This window comes from Podarcis bocagei (assembly GCF_964188305.1).
Source record: "Podarcis bocagei genome assembly, chromosome: 13".
Taxonomy (NCBI): domain Eukaryota; kingdom Metazoa; phylum Chordata; class Lepidosauria; order Squamata; family Lacertidae; genus Podarcis; species Podarcis bocagei.
Genome location: NC_138138.1, coordinates 10,173,463 through 10,194,495, shown reverse-complemented (window position 1 = coordinate 10,194,495; position 21,033 = coordinate 10,173,463). Strand labels below are relative to the sequence as shown.

Here is a 21,033-nt window from a genome sequence, read left to right as displayed (position 1 = left end):
ACCAGCAATGCCAGATCATTGCTTTCTAAATACAGGCAGCAATAAAATCAGTAGGGCAGTGCCTTTTTTTTTTTTAAAAAAAGCACTCATTTCAAGAGTGTGTGCTGCTTTCTGATATTTCCTGTTTCTTTGAAATGAGTGGTCAGTATTAAACAAGGCCCCTTCCCATGCTGCTGCTCTTAAGTTTTTGCAGGGTTTTGCATTGAGCCTCTTGGTTTGCACTTTTTTCTCTTGACACCTCTATGCAGGCATAATATTTCCCAGTCACTTAACCATGGTTAAGGTATCAGAAGGGGCTGGCTTGAGCACACCTTCCTCTCTCCCAATGCCTGCTCAGTTCCTCGTTAGGCCTGTGCCCTCCTCTCCCACTAAGATCCCTTCCTTCCCTTTTCAGAGCTAGCCATAGTTAGCTTTCAACTCGGCACGGATGAAATGTTAAGTGTTCCCCCCCCCCTTTTGTTTTAAAACAAAGTGTGAAACTCGCCTCCAACCATGGTTTTAAAATCTGGCTTAAAGCTATCGAGATTGTTGTTCGACTAGATGCAGGTGGAACACTCATCATAGCAACAGGAAGGAGTACCGTATTTTTTGCTCTATAAGACTCACCTTTTCCCTCCTAAAATGTAAGGGGAAATGTGTGTGCGTCTTATGGAGCGAATGCAGGCTGCGCAGCTATCCCAGAAGCCAGAACAGCAAGAGGGATTGCTGCTTTCGCTGCGCAGCGATCCCTCTTGCTGTTCTGGTTTCTGAGATTCAGAATGGCGTGAAAAATACGGTAATTTGAAGGGAAACAGAATTCATTAACCTAAGAGGGTCTGCTAGTTGCTTAACCATGGTTAAGAAGCTGGGGAACTTTACATTTGAACCAAGACTGGAAGGTAGTGTTCCATAAAAGGCTTATGCAAAGTGTTACAGGGTATCTCTGGTGTGCATGAGTTACCTGAGCCTGAGGGACCTGAAAAAAGACAGGAGTCCCTGCTCTAGACTTGACTTTTGTATGCAATATTCATATATTCATTAATCTTATTTATTTTGTTTTTAAACGTTTAAGAGGGTTAATCAGTTTACATGCATGCGGCTTTTGCACGCAATTGAGTATTTGGTCTGACCTAAGAGGAAGGGCTGCGGAGGCAATTTAATCTTTGCCACGATCCTGAGAGGTATGGAGAATTTTTGACTGGGGCTTGAAACCAACCACATACCCAGCTTTTGTCCTCCGGCAGTAAAAAGGGCTGCTACTCTCTAGCCAAGCCCTCAGCCTGAATACGACAGAGTTGTTGTATTTTCTATTTCTCCCTCCAATTTAAGCCGTCTCCTACCTCTGAGCAACCCTGCAGGGTTGCCTTAAACCACTCGGAGCCTGGTCTGCAATATTCAGTGTGTGAACTAAACCGCATGGATGTCACACGCCCCTCTCTCCCAGTAACAGCCCATTCTAACCAGTGTGGGGACAATGAACTGCATTTGCACCGGAAACTGTTTTGCACTGAATAGCAATTGAGTTAGAGTGAATTGGAATTATTTTCCTTTCCTGTATCTCTTATTTGGGTGTGTGTGGATGAGCATACTTGACATCCAATCACAGCTGTGCCAAGATACTTGATTTCTTCTTCGATATCTACGGACAGCTCTCACCTCCATCTCTGGGAACGTTCAAAAGCAGCCTCTCAGTGCAAATCAGGAGATGACTGATCCGGACAATGATGTGATTCTCTTTTCTTTTCTTGTATGTGTGTCTCTTTTCTGCATCCTCCTGTACTCCTGTTTATCTCAGGTGAGGAAAGAGGAGGAGAGAAAGGGAGCACAGGATGATAGAGAAAGATACTGTGGCGCTTGCCTCCTAGGTGGGTCAAAAGGTGGGTCAAAAGTGGTGGCAGCGATCACACAGGGCCCCCAGAAGTTTGATGGTCTATTGACCCTGTGGCACCACTGTGATTGCTTTCTTCGCTGCCACCAACCCGTTTCTCACGGGTACACACAGAGTCCAGTCAGTTGGTAACATTAACAAATAATCAAGTTTATTTTATAGGCATGAACAAGCTTATGGTTTCAGTTAATTTTTCTTGGCAGTTTCTTAATCTTAGTTCCTTAACTGTCCTATTTGTTCCTAACAACTTCAAACTGATTATCCCAACTGTCTATCTGACTCCACCTAACAATTCCTCTCACTCTCTCACAATACAACTCGACCAACCCACAGACTTATATCCTCCCTCTTCCTTCTTCAACTCCCAACTCTCAACTGACTTTCACACAACTCCCCCTCTAACCCTAACTCCTCCTATCAGTTTCCACTGGCCAATCACATCACACTCATTTTAACCCTTTCCTTATGACCCACCCAGGAGGCAAACACCACAGATACACACACACGTTTAGCTGATCAGAAGTGTTTTTATGCTTCTTGGGTTGCTGCAGTTGCATTCCCGTTTTCACCAGCTACTTCCCGCCAGGAAATTCCACTCCCTTCTCCCTCCCCCACCTCAACAATTGGCCCAGCGTTCTGTGGCTACTGCCCATGTTTGGTCCTCATTTACCGTATTTTCCGCTCTATAAGACACACCAGACCACAAGACGCACCTAGTTTTTGGAGGAGGAAAACAAGAAAAAAAAAATTCTGAATCTCAGATGCCAGAACAGCAAGAGGGATCGCTGCGCAGTGAAAGCAGCAATCCCTCTTGCTGTTCTGGCTTCTGGGATAGCTGCGCAGCCTGCATTCGCTCCATAAGACGCACACACATTTCCCCTTACTTTTTAGGAGGGAAAAAGTGAGTCTTATAGAGCAAAAAATACGGTAGCTGTTTTGAGGGGTTCTCCCCATCCCAGCCCTTAAGGTCTTGTTTTCTAACAACAGCAACAACTGTACTTCTGCAAACCTTCAGTTTTCTTCTCTCCATCTCCTGGGTGTTCTGATACCTCCCTCTTGCGCGTGGACTTTGCCAGTTTTGCTACATAAGGATTCACACTCCTAATAGAGGAAATGGTTGGATTTTAATAATTGTGTAAAAAGTGTTCTGGACACTCAACATTTAAGACTGCTGCAGGCTTCAAAGTAGAAACAACGCGTGGAAGAAACAGAAAACCTGTAAATACAAGTAAAAGTTTGTTCTTTGTTTGTTTGTTTCTTCCAGGGAAGCAAAGTGCAGACAAGAGTTGGATTATTGATGCTGCTTTGTACCTGGCTAAGCAACTGCCCCATTGCTGTCACACATTTTCTGCACAATTCTGCCAATGTTCCATTTGTATCCTTTTACACGTTAGAAATTAATGTCTCTGAATTATGACAGGAAATGTTTCTGTATGCGAGTTCAAAGTAAGGAGACTCCACACATTAGTGTTGCTAATGCAGTATTTACCTCCTTCTTAAATACATTTACATCCCTCCTTTCTTGGAACTCAAGGTAGTATATGTGGTGTTTCCTGTATGTAACACAGGTATCTCAGTAAGTGTACATATTGCCCCCATTTCACATATTTGCTGCAGGAAACTATTATACCTGTAGAAATAGTATTTTTGCATAACCTACAGAGCTGCCCCAACACTTTAGGTCACAGGTGGTTTTTATCCTTCACAGGCTAAAGTTGAAAGGTGGGTGCAGCCATTCACCTTTTGGTCTTTTACAGTCATGTTAGGTAATGACTTTTGGGACTTCAAAGCACCACGTGGGGCTTTTAAAAAGTTGCATGGTGCTTTGACGCGCCGCTGATCAGCAGGCTTGAAGTCACCACCTGTCTGATGGAAGTATTGTCATTGAAATTCTACTCAATATTGATCCAGAATAGATTCCAATATATAGTTAGCAGAGTAAAAACTTAAACACATTGCAGGATTCCCCAAAAATAGACCAGAGGCAATTCTATTTCATTCAGCAGAACTTTACTGAAGGCAAATGAGCATAATGGTCACAAATCCAATACAGTCAGGATTGGCCCTGGTCCATAAGAAATCCAGTTGCAGCAGACTTAACCTAAACACCACACCAGAGGAGAGATAGAAAAAGGAAATGTGAAACTCAGGCTCCTTCTGGCCCTACTATTATAGTCAGTATGACCTTGGCAGAAAGAGATAACAGACCCAGTTTAAGCCAGCTGTACTCATCTTCTCTGAAGGAATAACCCAAATATCATGCACCTTCTGCTTGCTTCTTTCACACAGAGAAGCTTCCAGAACCCTCTTGAATTACGTAGAATAAGGAAGAACTCTACACATCATATCAATACTTTCTGTACTAAGAAATGCAAACTTGACAAGTGTATGTAAATTTCTTAAGGAGTTTTTGACAGGTATAGGCTTGGACGCGTGGATAAACTCACAGGGATTTTAATTTTGAATGTGCACTTGTAAACTTTAACGGAAGGACAGGTGTTGCAATCCTGCAAAAGATAGGCTTTTATTTAACAGTTGTAACAGACGTTTCAGATTCTGACATTCTGTAGAATCTGGTCATTATCTTTCAAGGGAATTCAAAAGTCTCATACTTTGATCTCTCCTCTCAGCCATATGCATATAAATAGTGCGTGCTTTACTTAAATTCTATCGATATTTAAATGTTTGCCACCCTGGGCTCCTTCGGGAGCAAAGGTGTGGTACAAATAAATATGCTTGTGCTTGATTAAGCTAGTATTAGTAAAAGAAAAGAGAAAAAGATTGTACAAGAATTGGAATGCCTCTGTCTATGAAATGTCTACACATCCTTAACTCAATTTTTTAGCTGACAGGACAGATAGCAGAAAACCTTGGAGAAGAGGAACACTTAGTCCAAGGGTTGTGTGCTCTCTTACTAGGAATTTCCATTTATTACAATGACAACTCGCTCGAGAATTATAAGAAGTGAGTACTTGGAAGGGTGAATGGGAAACTTGTGTCGTGGCCACAATTCCTGGTGTACCAAGTATCTCCTATGTAAAAAAAAGAGAGAGACGAATACAGCTTCACTCCTCTGCCTACAAATGTGGTCGGTCTATTCCATGGGTAGGCAAACTAAGGCCCAATCGCCTTCTAAATCCGGCCCGCGGATGGTCAGCATGTTTTTACATGAGTAGAATGTGTCCTTTTATTTAAAATGCATCTCTGGGTTATTTGTGGGGCCTGCCTGGTGTTTCTACATGAGTAGAATGTGTCCTTTTATTTAAAATGCATCTCTGGATTATTTGTGGGCCATAGGAATTTGTTCATTATTTCCCCCCCAAAAATATAGTCTGGCCCCCCACAAGGTCTGAGAGACAGTGGACTGGCCTCCTGCTGAAAAAGTTTGCTGACCCCTGGTCTATTCTAATATAATTTTCAAGGCAAAGACTAGGAAATAGATTAACACACACACACCCCAATATGGTTAAGCCAGAGAAAATTAGATACAGACTTAAACTTATTTTATTATTACAAACATTGGTAGGGTTGAATGTTTTCCATCATAATTAACAGCTAGCAAGTTGTCCATTAGCATGATGAGTCGTATTTCTCTTACACAACTGAACGTTGAGTCTCAACATTAAAATGAAAACCAATCCTGTTCATTTTAACTATAGTCTCCCTTCAGCTCATTATTTCCAAGCTCTTGAAATAGAGCTTTTACGGTTTTGCAAACTCATCTGTTCTCTATTTCGCCCTCTGCACTCCATTCAAACTGCCAAATCTGAGGGCACATATGTCTCTACCACTTTGTACTACTACTCTGTTGCCTTTGATATAACTGATATAACTATTTGTTAAACAGGAATTTGCTGGGGGTGGACTGGTGGGGTGAAATGGAAAAGAGGGCATCTTTGTGCAGTTTGCAGTGGTTTTACGTGATCCGTCTCTCACCCCCAGGGAGAAATTGAAACAACTGATAGAAAAGAGGATTGGCAAGGAAAACTTCGTTGAGAAATTGGGATTCATCAGCAAACATGAATTATATTCCCGAGCAGCTCAGAAACCTCAGCCAAGCTTTTCTAGCCCGGACCATATGATGTTTGATCATGAATTTACTAAACTGGTAAAGGAGCTAGAGGGTGAGACTTCTTACTTCGCTTCTCTTGAGTTTTGTGTTTACAGTGGTACCTCGGGTTAAGTACTTAATTCGTTCCGGAGGTCCGTTCTTAACCTGAAACTGTTCTTAACCTGAAGCACCACTTTAGCTAATGGGGCCTCCCGCTGCCGCCGCGCCACCGGAACACAATTTCTGTTCTCATCCTGAAGCAAAGTTCTTAACCCGAGGTACTATTTCTGGGTTAGCGGAGTCAGTAACCTGAAGCGTATGTAACCCAAGGTACCACTCTACTACTTAAGACAATTGGATTTGAAAGATTTTTTTTCAGAATTGGATGTAAAGTTAATTGAGTTATACCTTTTAAGGTTTTTTAATTTTCTGCAACCCTAAAGCATGTTATGACGCGGAGGCAAACAATTTTACACAGGAAGTACAATAGGTTTGTTATGTTCACGGCGTGCTATAAGACCAGTTAATTTGGCTTCTTAATATTTGAGGGTTTGCTGCATCATGTGTGTTTACTTTGGTGAGATGGTGATGGTGCAATTGGTTTACAGCACAACGAGGCTTAGCTGCTGAAATTCTTGGTAACATGTTCTGATCCATTCTGCATCTGAGAATGTGGTTTGTCGTTCATTTTTCCTGGCAGCTAGTAGATTTGCTCTTACAAAATTAGGCTACGTTATCTGCTGTAAAGGTTGTAGTTGATCTAATAGATAGTAAAATTGCTATGTACCGTACAGAGATTTGCAAAATAAGATGGACCATGCCTGTGGACTTGCAGTCTATAGGTAAATAGATGACACACTAGGGAGGAAGAAAAGGGAAAGTGAGCAAGGATCAGTTGAGAACAGCAACAACGAACAGAAGTATCTTATAGAGGAGCTTGGATTTAAATACCAGGAATATGTCAGTTGGAAAGGCATTCCAATGATTGGGAGCTAAGAAAATATGCAGAGGTCATACTCTCGATTTACTGAAGTGCTTGCTTACACAAATGATTTTTCCATACTACAACAACGCATTTATTGCATCTTGAATGGCTTTTTCGATGATAGAATCCCTAAAATGGCTAACTCCTGTTAAACTTCTATATCTGAACAGGCACTGGGACTGCTTCAAAACCATGTGGCTTAGAATGTCTAATAAAAGAAACGATATTATTTTTTTGAAACAGGCATTATAACAAAGGCAGTTTATAAGTCTAGTGAAGAAGATAAACAGGAAGAGGAAGTGAAGAAGTCCTTAGAACAACACGACAACATAGTGACACGCTACAAAAGCATCATTAGAGTTCAGGTAAAAAACCCAAACATCTTAGCTTCATTTGCACTAGTGGGCCCTGTATCTGCTTAAGGTGGTATATATTAGGGCCAAACTACCCATTACCGTAATCGTGCTATTTAAACATATTATTACAACTTGCAACCCTCTCAACAAAAAGCAGCTTGGGGGTGGCACTAATCCATTGCACTCTGGGTGCACTGACACCCGCGAATTCCCTAAATTCTGGAAATAGGCAGTTTTGTTTGTTGCACTAACTGCTTATACCATAAAATATATTGCACAGTGCTACTAGTTTAATGCGAAAGGGACACAGGTGGCGCTGTGGGTTAAACCTCAGAGCCTAGGACTTGCTGGTCAGAAGGTTGGTGGTTCGAATCCCCACGACGGGGTGAGCTCCCGTTGCTTGCTCCTGCCAACCTAGCAGTTCGAAAGCACGTCCAAGTACAAGTAGATAAATAGGTACCGCTCCGGCGGGAAGGTAAACGGCGTTTCCATGCGCTGCTCTGGTTGGCCAGAAGCGGCTTAGTCATGCTGGCCACATGACCCGGAAGCTGTACGCCGGCTCCCTCGGGCAATAAAGCGAGATGAGCACCGCAACCCCAGAGTCGGTCACGACTGGACCTAATGGTCAGGGGTCCCTTTACCTTTTTACTAGTTTAATGCACTGGCAAACACAGGCAAATGCACAGACATGCGCAAGCATTATTTTAGACCGGTGGCATTGTTGGCATTCTGTATAGCATAAGCAGTTAGAGCTAAGTTCCTTTGCAAATGTCTGTAGGTAAATGCCTATGGGTGCTTAATTTTTGTGGTGCTTTTTTTTTAAAAAAATAACAGTAGCAATCAACAGAATTAAAAAATGACTGTAAGATACCATTAAGTAGATTCTTGTTTTATTTTCCAGGATCAGGAGCTTGAGGAATTGAAGAAACAAGTAGAATCTATAAAAGCTCAAAACGAGCAGCTTCAGACAACAGTCACCCAGCAAATGTCGCAGATCCAGCAACACAAGGACCAGTACAATCTCCTTAAAGTACAGCTAGGTAGGACTGCTAGCTGTGTCCTGTCTAAGTTTTGCTGTCAAATGCAGATTCCTGCACATTTTCAGACCACAAATGGAACGCCACATTTTACTTTGATGCAAATTGTTTGAGCAGCCCTGGAAAATGTGTGAAACTAGTACTAGTTTTTGGGACGCAGGTGGCGCTGTGGATTAAACCACAGAGCCTAGGGCTTGCCGATCAGAAGGTCAGCGGTTCGAATCCCCGCGACGGAGTGAGCTGCTGTTTCTCGGTCCCTGCTCCTGCCAACCTAGCAGTTCGAAAGCACATCAAAGTGCAAGTAGATCAATAGGTACCGCTCCGGCGGGAAGGTAAACGGCGTTTCCGTGCGCTGCTCTGGTTTGCCAGAAGTAGCTTAGTCATTCTGGCCACATGACCTGGAAGCTGTACGCCGGCTCCCTTGGCCAATAAAGCAAGATGAGTGCCGCAACTTCAGAGTTGTTCACGACTGGACTTAACGGTCAGGGGTCCCTTTACCTTTACCTAGCTCATAGTACCATTTCTAAGGAAGGAAAGATTTTAAATGAGTTTGGGATGGGAAATATTTGTGGAAATTTCTGTCCCAGAGCTCTACAAATGGGTCATTTTCAAATCTGACTAATAGGAAAAGACAATCAGCATCATAGTTCCCATGGCGATGTGGCTCAGATGAATGGCGTTCAGCCGGAAGAAATCAGCAAATTGCATGGGGAGATAGAAGAATGGAAACACAAGCTTGAACTGTTGCAGGAACAACTGAAGGAACGAGATTCTTTGATTGAAAGCTTGGTGAGTGCATGAGTGTTGGCTATTGATACCTGATATGAAAATTCCAGTCCATCTGTGTGTGTAGTGGTTAAGAGCGGTACACCAGTGTGGTGTAGTGGTTAAGAGTGGTAGACTCGTAATCTGGTGAACCGGGTTTGCTTCCCTGCTCCTCCACATGCAGCTGCTGGGTGACCTTGGGCCAGTCACACTTCTCTGAAGTCTCTCAGCCCCACTCACCTCAGAGTGTTTGTTGTGGGGGAGGAAGGGAAAGGAGAATGTTAGCCACTTTGAGACTCCTTCGTGTAGTGATAAAGTGGGTTACCAAATCCAAACTCCTCCTCCTCCTCCTCCTCTTCTTCTTCTTCTTCTTCTTCTTCTTCTTCTGTAAAATGCTGATCAGAAATGGCTTGTTTTCTTGCTCTCAAATCAGAAGGCAGGCAAGTTCCTGATACCAGGGGAAGAAGGCACTGGTCCCATTGTCACTTTTTATTCCTTAGTTGAACAGAGTGGTTAATGGGAAAGAACGTGACTTGCAGTATGGATATGTTTGTTTGTAAGACCTTTATCCCATCGTAATGCACATAGCCTCAAGGCGGTGGCTTGCGATAACGAAAGGGAAAAATAAAAACAGCTGATAAAACCACCTTGAAACACCAGTACAGTGGTGCCTCGCAAGACGAAAAGAATCCGTTCTGTGATTCTCTTTGTCTAGCAGCTTTTTCGTCTTGCGAAGCAAGCCCATTGACGGATTAGCGGATTAGCGCTATTAGCGGCTTATCTGCTGATCGGATCAGCTGATAAGCGGCTTAGCGGATTAGAAAAAGGGGGGGAAGGGGAAAAAACCCGCAGGAACTCGCAAGACATTGTCGTCTTGCGAAGCAAGCCCATAGGAAATTCGTTTTGCGAAGCACCTCCAAAACGGAAAACTCTTTCGTCTAGCGAGTTTTCCGTCTTGCGAGGCATTCGTCTTGCAGGGCACCACTGTACAAAGAAATGCATTTAAATGGGCTTTGGATGTTTTTGAAAGCTATTTTGTTTAAAGGCAAAAAAGAACAAGACAGATTTCATTGACTGCCTAAAAAATAGTAAAGAAGGCACAAAGCATGCATGTCTAGGCTGGGGTGTCCAGGGTTTGGCTACCACTGCTATAAATATCCTTTTTTCAGTAGCTACTTACCTAATCTCAAAAAGTGGTCTTCAGATGGGACTCTGTGGCAAATCTTAACTGCTGAGAACTACAATTGCCTATTGTTTTAACTGCTATCATAACCTGTTGGTTGTTCACAGCCATTATTGAAGTTTTTTTATAATGATTTTCAGTCCACTATTGTAAGTGACTTCCATACATATGTCCTCACAAGGCTAAAATGGATATGCTGACCTAATAACCTTATGAGTGTCAGTGTCTGAATTGTAAGGAGGCGCATGTAGTAAATGCTTCCAACTTTATAATTATAGTCACTGATTTGTTGCAGCATTTCTCTGAATGATAGTTAAATAATGGAGGCAGTGTAGTCACATGCAATATGTAAAATCTGCAGTGCTGCTTGTTCATTGGCAAATTGTCAAGTAGTGGATCGGGATGGAAAAGGCATTATTCCTTCCTCTTATTTTGGTTTTAAATACCTATACCAGAGCTGACATAATAATAAAAATAATAACACCAACACCTGCATGGAAAATTCTATGCCATGTATGTGAAAATATGTCATTATATTGCATATTTTGTATCTGCTGTTCATGGGCAGAGTGGCAATGGTCTGTACTACTGTGGTACCTCGGGTTAAGTACTTAATTCGTTCCGGAGGTGCGTACTTAACCTGAAACTGTTCTTAACCTGAAGCACCACTTTAGCTAATGGGGCCTCCCGCTGCTGCTGCGCCGCCGGAGCACGATTTCTGTCCTCATCCTGAAGCAAAGTTCTTAACCTGAAGCACTATTTCTGGGTTAGTGGAGTCTGTAACCTGAAGCGTATGTAACCCGAGGTACCACTGTACTTCCTGAATCCTTCTGATCACTGAAAATGCTGCAGAGTTATCTTCTTGTTTCAAAGAGGGCATCAGGCACTGCCACAAACATGACAGCCTATAGCTGAATCCCAAAGGGCTTACTTTTTAAAAAGAAAAAGAAAAAGTTTGAGTTTCTCAGGATGCTATTTATGGAAGTGCTTTGTTAAAAATATTTATTCTTTTAAAATTAATGTTTCCTTCGTTAATATCCGATATTTGCAGAAGCTTTCGCCTGCGGCAGGAGGAACAACAACAGAGCAGTCTTCACAAACGAACAAACCAAGTGGCCCTGACGTTGACAGAGAACTATATAAAGTAAGAATTCCTGGTGCTTCCATAAGATATTCTGCAGCTGTTTGAGAACATGGTTCCTCCCCAGTTTCAATCTGTGAAGGTACCCTTAGTAGGAAGCCTGATCAAAAAGTAGCATTATATAAATCTTTTTTTTCTGAGCTTGTTATTTCTGGTGGGAGAAGTCAGAGGCCCTTCTCTGAGATTTAGGGCTTTTAGCAGCACAGTTTGTTTTGCCCAGGCTTCCTCAACCTCGGCCCTCCAGATGTTTTTGGCCTACGATTCCCATGATCCCTAGTGAGCAGGACCAGTGGTCAGGGATGATGGGAATTGTAGTGCCCAAATATCTGGAGGGCCGAGTTTGAGGAAGCCTGGTTTTGCCCCTTTCCTCTGGATGAGGTAATTAGCTCCCGTTGCTCGGTCCCTGCTCCTGCCAACCTAGCAGTTCGAAAGCACATCAAAGTGCAAGTAGATAAATAGGTACCGCTCTGGCGGGAAGGTAAACGGCGTTTCTGTGCGCTGCTCTGTTTTGCCAGAAGCGGCTTAGTCATGCTGGCCACATGACCCGGAAGCTGTACGCCGGCTTCCTCAGCCAATAAAGCGAGATGAGGGCGCAACCCCAGAGTCGGTCACAACTGGACCTAATGGTCAGAGGTCCCTTTACCCTTTACCCTTTACCTTCCTTGTCTGATCCATCCCTGGCAAAGTACTGTGGGGGTTGGGCCCGCGAACGCCTGACAGCATCCCTGGCCACAACCACTATTTAGACATCCAGTTGCAAAGCTGAATCCAAGAGTCCCCCTCCCCCCAAACGGCAAGCTTGCTTTTTTAAGGGGAGCACCACCCCATCCCAAACAGGCTGAATCCCTATTTCAGCACCACACTCTCCGGACCAGGAGTACCTTTGAAATGGAAAAACATTGTTCTGGAGTAAATATACAGTGGTGCCTCGCAAGACGAAAAGAATCCATTCTGTGATTCTCTTTGTCTAGCGGTTTTTTTCGTCTTGCGAAGCAAGCCCATTGAAGGATTGGCGGATTAGCGCTATTAGAGGCTTTTAGCGGCTTATCTGCTGATCGGATCAGCTGATAAGCGGCTTAGCGGCTTAGAAAAGGGGGGGAGGGGGGGAAAACCAGCAGGAACTCGCAAGACATTGTCGTCTTGCGAAGCAAGCCCATAGGAGATTCCTTTTGCGAAGCACCTCCAAAACGGAAAACTCTTTCGTCTAGCGAGTTTTCCGTCTTGCGAGGCATTCGTCTTGCGGGGCACCACTGTATCGGTATGTAATGAATGAAGCTTTGCAGGGTTAAAGAAATTGAAAAATGGTGCAAGAGGCATAACGATAGAGGTAATCTACACTAGACACAACAATACAGAAAGATTAAAAACTATGAGGTCTCAGAACAAAGGAAGGAAGTCAATCTGTGTATATGTACGTAACGATTAGTATCATGACATGGTTTTCTTTGTAGATGTGATTTTTCTTTTTGTTTTCTTTTTTATCTTTTTTGTTTTGTTTTGCTTTGTCTTGTTTGTTTTGCTTTGTTTTTAAAAATAATAAAAAAGGGGAAAAAAGAAATGAGTTGTGTGCATTGGTGATGCCCTCCAAACCTCTGGAAAATTCGCTTATCCTGCTTCTGTTTGCAAACAATGCTGTTATCTTAGCAGCGGAATTCATTTATTTTTTCCCCCCTTCACAGGAAGTTGAAACCCTGAGAGCCCAAATCCAGTCACAGTCCACAGACATGATTAAACTTCAGAGTGAAAAGCAAGAACTGCTTCAAAAACTGGTAATACAAGACTTTCCCTCTTATCTTTTTGTCCTTGTATTGTTTCTGTGGGATCTAATAAACAGCAGTAGTCCTCTTGTCTCCTTCAACTGTCCAGCATAATCCATAAATAGAATCATAGAATCATAGAGTTGGAAGAGACCACAAGGGCCATCGAGTCCAACCCCCTGCCAAGCAGGAAACACCATCAGAGCACTCCTGACATATGGTTGTCAAGCCTCTGCTTAAAGACCTCCAAAGAAGGAGACTCCACCACACTCCTTGGCAGCAAATTCCACTGTCGAACAGCTCTTACTGTCAGGAAGTTCTTCCTAATGTTTAGGTGGAATCTTCTTTCTTGTAGTTTGGATCCATTGCTCCGTGTCCGCTTCTCTGGAGCAGCAGAAAACAACCTTTCTCCCTCCTCTATGTGGTATAAGAAAAGACTAGCCACGTTTACACAGATTGTCTGATTTGTTGCATTAGCTGCACTTTGCCGTACAGAACACATTGCAGGTGTTGGACCAAATATATCTGCTGCACCCTGTCAGTCTTGTTGAGTATTCTTTGTTTTGCAGAGCGTAACCCCGGTTCCTGTATCAGGAGACAATGGCACCGTTATGGTAGCAAAGACAGCCGACTTGGAAAGAAGGCTCTCGACGCTCTTGCAAGAGAATAAAGAACTAAAGGTTGTTTCCTAATCAAAAAATACTACGTTTTTAATTGAAGTGTTCCGTTAAGATTTGCTGAACTGACGGCTTCATCCTTGCTCAGCTCAACATTGGGGTGGGAAAGGGGCAGATATCACAAATTAGAAATGTTCCCATAGGAAATCGTGGACTCATTATGCAAACGCTCACCTAACAAATGATTTCCTGGGAGCGTATTGTTTTTTGATAAGCAGGGCCCGCAGGTTCACATTCAGCGGATTGTATAATCACCCTGAGATACTTGATTTTCAAGGGCCATAGCTCACTGGTAGAACACTTGTATGAGATCCCCCAAGTTCAGCACCTCGATAAAACAAATCGCTATCCACTCCTGGGAGACCCCTTAGCTGGAGACAGCAGAACCGCCTTAAGAAGTTCTGTTGCTTAGAATAATTAGTTTCCACGGAGATGTCAAAATAAACTGGTACAGTGGTGCCCCGCAAGACGAATGCCTCGCAAGACGGAAAACCCGCTAGACGAAAGGGATTTCCGTTTTGGAGGCGCTTCGCAAAACGAATTTCCCTATGGGCTTCCTTCGCAAGACGAAAGCCCATAGGGAAATCTCCGGGACAGCGGGGAAGCGCAGCGCGTCTTCCCCACTGTCCTCGGACCTCCTCCGAGGGCTGGCGGTGGGAAGAGGGCTCTCCGCCCCACCGCCAGCCTTCGGAAGGCTCCTCCGAAGGCTGGCGGTGGGGCGGAAAGCCCTTCTCCCCGCGCCAGCCTTCGGATGGCTGTCCTGAAGACTTGCGGTGGGAGGAGGGTTTTCCTTCCCACCGCCAACATTCAGAATGCTGTTCTGAATGTTGGCAGTGGGGAGGAAAAACCCTACTCCCACCGCAAGCCCCGGGAACAGAGGAGAAGCGCTGCGCCCCTTCCCCTCTGTTCCCGTACCTGTCCTGAAGGCTTGCGGTGGGGAGAAAAGCCCTTCTCCGCACCGCCAGCCTGGCAAGCGGTTTCCATAGGAACGCATTAATTGATTTTCAATGCATTCCTATGGGAAACCGTGCTTCGCAAGACGAAAAACTCGCAAGAAGAAAAAACTTGCGGAACGAATTAATTTCGTCTTGCGAGGCACCACTGTATAATAGAGATGTCAGAATAAACTGGTAAAGTGTAACTTCACTTCTGAAGGATTTTTGGCATTCCTAAAGGTGAGGAAAGAATTCCTTGGTGCTTGTCCTTGTATCAAATCTGTGTCCATTTAGCTCCATTTATCGTACATATGGATTGAGCACGGAGGGAAGGAAAGTGAGGATTCTGATTACAGCGGGTCACTTTTATTTTTAAAAAGCCCCTTGTTTGGGACATCCAGGATAGCTTTCATATTAAAGTACTGTTTTGGTATCGGCTTGGGCGGCGATAGCAATTTTAGCAGTGATGCATGCTAATATTTCCCCCTCCCTCTCCTGCCAGAATGAAATTGCGGCCCACGGCGAAGAAAAGGCTTCACTCAAGCAGCAGCTGGACTCATCCAACAGTACCGTGGCTATTTTGCAAAACGAGAAGAGCAAATTGCAGAAAGAAGTCGCAGAATCTAAGAAGGAACAGGACGATCTGCTGGTTCTTCTGGCTGATCAGGATCAGAAAATAATTGCGTTAAAGGATAAACTCAAGGAGCTTGGAGAACCGGTAAGACATTAAGTTTGAGCATTTCATTTTTCCAATCATGGAAAGCAAACAGCCCAGTTTTAGTCTGGATTGGCAACGTTTTTGCTGCTCTGATGATGAGCAGAGCCAGAAGAAGTAATTCTGGATTAACTAATTTGGAATAAAGGCTGCCCTGCTTTAGTTTTCATTGACTTAGTACTGTATTCATGTGCTGTAGCAGACAGGCTCCAACCATCTCAGAGGAGGGTTTCATCCTCCTCTTCTCATCCACGGTTTTGCAAGTATTTATGCCAAAAGCAGTTTTAACTTACGTTCTAAGTTTTTAGCAAACTTCTAATTTTTGCAAAACATTTTATTTACAGTTAAAACAATTTATTTCTATTTATTTAATTTGCATATCACCCTTCATCCATAGATCTCAAAGCAGTTCACAACATAAAAATACAAGATAAAAACACGAAATACGTAACAAAAGCACACCACTACCCCCCCCCCAGTAAAATCAATGCCATTTTTAAAATAAAATGCCGTTTTAAAAATCTGTCCAGTTAATTGTTGGACATGGAGAAGACTTTTTAATCCGTTAACTAAATGCCGCAACCTCTTTTTTCTTTTAAAGGTTGAAGATGACGATGAACTGGAATCTGGCGACCAAGGTGAGGAAGATGAAGGGGACGATGAGGAAGACGACGAGGAAGATAATTAAGCTTTATTGTGTCAAATATGGGAATCCTGTACTGCATTATAAGAATAAATGTTGATGGCCTTGTGATGCAAAATACCTGGTTAAAGAAGTGGAAGGATCACTAGAACTAATCCTGAGTTTCTGGTGTGAAGTTGGGAAATGCTTTGTAGCTGAAACAGAAGTCTGCCGTTTTAAGTTTTACATGCACATCCGAACCGAATTGTTAACACACTAGAAGCTGTTTTAGATGCTTTCCTGAAGCATTGGAAGGTAACAGTTTGGTTAACCAAGCGTGTTGGCATTTGCATATGTTCTGTGTGTTTGTCATTACTTATCTAATTTGGATCTTCGGTGTGATTAAATATGGTATGTATATGGTTTAACATCTGTTGAATGAAATCATTGCTTCCTGTATTCAGCATGGAGAGAACTCATGGGCTCTTTCTTGCTACTTCAAAACAGAAATTATTACTGGAGTGTATGGGACTGGCAAGTTAAGGGGTTTTTACCTTTTGGCTGCTTGTTGGTGGGTTTCAGATTGAGAGGATCTGTACAGCATTGAGTGCCTTGTGCCTGAAACGGCTGCATTCTGTACCTCAGAGGAAAAAGAGAAACCGAAACAACTTGGGAGGGATTTCCGTAGACAAATTTCCGCAGCATTTGGTAGCATATTAAAACAGAATTTTATTTTTAGCAAAAACCCATGCAGAAGTTTTAAGATGCTACCAGATTATCACGTTAAAAACAAGCCTTTTGTTCTATTATTAAAATCACATACTGATCGATTATAATTTATTGACTTTTGCGCCCAATAGGTAAGATTTTTAAAAAGAGAAATTAAGTGCAGTTGCTGCATCAACTTGCTGTTTTGGTAATAAAAATAGATGCTATAACTATTTAGTATTCATTTACTTGGTTGACTTCTGACTGCTTTAAATCATGTTTCTTGAATGCTGCTGTATTTGGAATAGTCTTAATTCTTTTTTTTAAAAAAAAAGATTGACTTGCTAAAATGCTATCAAACATGGCATCTATCAGGGAAACATGGCAAATTGGTGAAGATGTTTGCAAAATTTGTAGAGCTGTTTCTGTTCATTCCAATTATTGACTCAGCTTACAGAACAGTTACTTCTTAACTCTAAAGTAAGTAGGATTTGGGCCAATGCTATACAAAAATGTATTTTTTAGATACTCTATTTTGTACTTACCAGTTTGTCAAGATACAGGTAACATAAGCTGAGTTGCAGCAAAATAAATTGGAATGCTACCTCGATATTGTAATCCCTCTTTGGAAATACGGATATTCCATGTTCAAAAGGCTTTCTTTTGTCCAACATGGGTTGTTTTTGGGGTTTTTTAACCAATATATCTGCTTCTATGTGCAAGGAACAGGAAGGGTTACACTTCAATATTGTAAACTGTAGGAACTAGTTGCCCACAGAACTCAGTTAACTACAAGGACTGAAGCTCAGCAGCCCTAATTCACAGTGGCAAGTTATGGTAAAAAGGTAAAGGGACCCCTGACCATTAGGTCCAGTCGTGGCCGACTCTGGGGTTGCGGCGCTCATCTCGCTTTATTGGCCAAGGGAGCCGGCGTACATCTTCCAGGTCATTTGGCCAGCGTGACTAAGCCGCTTCTGGCGAACCAGAGCAGTGCACGGAAATGTCGTTTACCTTCCCGCCAGAGCGGTACCTATTTATCTACTTGCACTTTGAGGTGCTTTCGAACTGCTAAGTTGGCAGGAGCAGGGACTGAGCAACGGGGGCTCACCCTGTCACGGGGATTCGAAGCGCCAACCTTCTGATCAGCAAGTCCTAGGCTCTGTGGTTTAACGCACAGCGCCACCCGCGCTTTCACCAAACCTTGTGTTGTAGCAGCTCTTCAGTTCCGCAAGCAGTTGTCTTCCCCAGCCCTTTTAAACTTTTCCCCAAGGCCTCTTTTTAACTGGAATAATTTGTTAAAATGCATTCCTAACTAGCGACAGGTTGTGCAGAAGTTTTAAAGCTATCTCATAGGAACTGAATTTGCACGTGTATAATTGCATACAAGGTTTTTAAAGTTGGCCCCTTCCCAAAGCGGTCTTCTAAATAATAATTTAATTTCAAATGACCACTCAAAGAATCTTCCTTGCCTCTGTGTAATTTGTCCAATTACAAAGGTGTAATCTGCCGTTCTGTAACGTGTGGCAGGGAATGCTTCTTAAGACACATACCCCATGCAACCTCCCCCCCCCAAAAAAATAAGCAGTTCCATTTAACACATGAGCCGGCATGACTATGTAGCTTCTACCATGGGGTTGTTGAGTTTAGGACATCTGACCCTGACCATCAGGGTGAGATTTAAAAGGATGCAGATGGGGCTAGTCAACCTGGGAAGGTAGCCCATCTATAATATTAGTATTAGTATTAGTATTTTATTAATTTATATCCTGCCCTCCCCAGCCAAAGCCGGGCTCAGAGCAGCTAACAACAAAAAAAGTAACACAACATTCTAAAATCCATTCATTCTAAAATCAATTCAAAATCAAATTAATGGCAACCATTGGGCTAGAGTTCTATGAGGATTACCAAAGGAGGGGGTCAGACTGTGCCTTGGCCAAAGGACTGGTGGAACAGCTCTGTCTTGCAGGCCCTGCAGAAAGATGTCAAGTCCCGCAGGGCCCTAGTCTCTGGTTGAGGCCAGCCTAACCTCCCTGTGGCCCGGGACCTCCAATATGTTTTTGTTTGAAGACCGTATGGTCCTCCGTGGGACATACCAGGAGAGGCGGTCCCGTAGGTACGAGGGTCCTAGGCCGTATAGGGCTTTAAAGGTTAAAACCAGCACCTTAAACCTGATCCTGTACTCCACCGGGAGCCAGTGCAGCTGGTATAGCACCGGGTGAATGTGATCCCGCAGCGAGGACCCCGTAAGGAGTCTCGCTGCGGCATTCTGCACCCGCTGGAGTTTCTGGGTCAGTCTCAAGGGCAGCCCCACGTAGAGCGAGTTACAATAATCAAGTCTGGAGGTGACCGTCACAGTGGCTAGGTCAGAGGTAAGGAGCCAATTGCTTAGCTTGGCGGAGATGAAAAAATGCCACCTTTGTTATAGCTAGAAGATATAGCTATAGCTATATATAGAAGGAAAACTCTGATCCTCAACCTCCGCTGCCTTGCAGGAGATCTTCAGGAGAAGGCAAGGCTAAGGAGTAAACCCTACACAAATCAGGTGTGGAGTCCCTAAGATGGTTGGATTGCACCTTGTATGTCTCCTTCAGGCAACCCCTCAGCCAAGCTGGTGCCAAACATATCACTCTGCTTTCCTTTGGACCACATCAGCGAGGCCAAGAGGGTGGTCTTACCATCTGGGCAGCCCAGGACCTCCAGACGCGCTGCCCAGGCTTGTGCCTTGGGGAGCTGCCTAACGCAGCTATTTCATCATCAGCATCATCAAACCTTTTATTGGCGTCACATACAAACATCCAAAACAAATCAATACAGAATTACCACTTCTCCAGTGGCACAAAACATTTGCTAAAAGAAAGGAGACAGAGCAGTCTATACTCACATCTCTTGGTCTCCAGGGAGATCAGACGTCGGCAGTGTATTTCGACGACAAAAAACCAAATAGAGATATTTAGCCACTAACTTGGTGAGCTCCTGATCATTCCCCAGTAAAATGTATGACCTCCGACTCTGGATTCCATTTGGGGATACTGTACAGAGTTGATCTAGAAATTGTTGACGGAGATCAGCATTTAGTTTACAATTGAGAACCATATGTGTAAGGCTTTCCACACGGTGGTCTTCAGATGGGCAAGTTCTTTCTCCTTCCACCCTGCCTGAGAACCTTGCCCAAAGGAGGTTGGATGGATTTGAATTAAACCTGGCCAGCGAAAACGCCCTTCTTTCTTGAGTAGCAGAAATTCAAGGTAATTGTGGTTAGTTTCACGTGCCCAAGAAAGTTGAAAATAAAGAGGGGAGCATGTTTTCTCTGCTGCTACTGTAAGTTCCTGGCGTTCAACATCCCACAACCTAGTTTTTATTATAGCCTTGGCAGATGGTAGGGACATCGCAAAAGTTCCACCGACAGCCCAAGTTGCTGTACCTTCTTGTTAAACTATTGCAGCCCTGGGGAAAGAAAGGGATCTAACAAAACTTCACTGAGGAGAGGATCTTTATCTAATGTAAGGCAGATGTTTAACCAGCATAGGAGAAATCTTGCCCAGGCAACAGTCTCTACGTTGTGTTGACCTCCCTTTAGACATAAGGCTGCATAGGGTACACAGCGGGGGACAGTAAAAATCTTGAAGAGGAAAGCTGCCTGCACTCATTCTACTAGATGGTTAAACCCTGGCAGCCAGGCTGGAATACCATAGAGCAATTGAGCTATAATTTTGGCGTTGAAGACCTTAAGGGCAGAAGGGATATGTGAATTACCTCGTTATGAAAAAAACACATTATGGCCTGCATAGACATCTTACTGGCATTCACCGAATGCAGCTATTTGACTTCACTCCGTTGTCTCTTGAGACAGGCACATGCCAATAACAGTTGGGGCAGAAGTCCTCAAAAGTGACAAGGCCACAAAACTGCTTCCGGTTTCTCTGCTGAAAGGCCTGTGTACTTTTAGAGGTCTTTGCCCTATCCAGTGAAACACCAAGTACCTGATTTCCGCTTGTCAACAGGTAGATTACCGTATTTTTCGCTCTATAGGACTCACTTTTTCCCCTCCAAAAATTAAAGGGAAATGTGTGTGTCCTATGGAGCGAATGCAGGCTCCTTGGCTTCAGCGATAACAACGCGAAGCTTCCAAAGCGCAGAGGGAGTGCTCCCTCTGTTCTCCGGAGGCTACGCGTTGCTTTCGCTGAAGCCTGGAGAGCGAGAGGGGTCAGTGCGCACCAACCCCTCTTGCTCTCCA

The 21,033-nt window shown here is 43.6% G+C and overlaps 1 protein-coding gene across 4 annotated transcripts in view; it reads left to right on the top strand.

The window, feature by feature from the left end:
• USO1 (USO1 vesicle transport factor) overlaps nt 1-17,409 on the top strand; it is a 53,381-nt gene extending 35,972 nt beyond the window's left edge. For all 4 annotated transcript variants that reach the window (XM_081166189.1, XM_081166187.1, XM_081166188.1 and 1 more), the window contains 11 exons: nt 3,132-3,242; nt 4,713-4,831; nt 5,810-5,991; nt 7,147-7,268; nt 8,161-8,299; nt 8,922-9,085; nt 11,296-11,388; nt 13,065-13,154; nt 13,712-13,822; nt 15,257-15,472; nt 16,071-17,409. In XM_081166189.1, the coding sequence (XP_081022315.1) occupies nt 3,132-3,242; nt 4,713-4,831; nt 5,810-5,991; nt 7,147-7,268; nt 8,161-8,299; nt 8,922-9,085; nt 11,296-11,388; nt 13,065-13,154; nt 13,712-13,822; nt 15,257-15,472; nt 16,071-16,157 (1,434 nt within the window). In that variant the 3' untranslated portion in view covers nt 16,158-17,409. The remainder of the gene's footprint in view (nt 1-3,131; nt 3,243-4,712; nt 4,832-5,809; nt 5,992-7,146; nt 7,269-8,160; nt 8,300-8,921; nt 9,086-11,295; nt 11,389-13,064; nt 13,155-13,711; nt 13,823-15,256; nt 15,473-16,070) is intronic.
• Nucleotides 17,410-21,033: the final 3,624 nt, after the last annotated feature.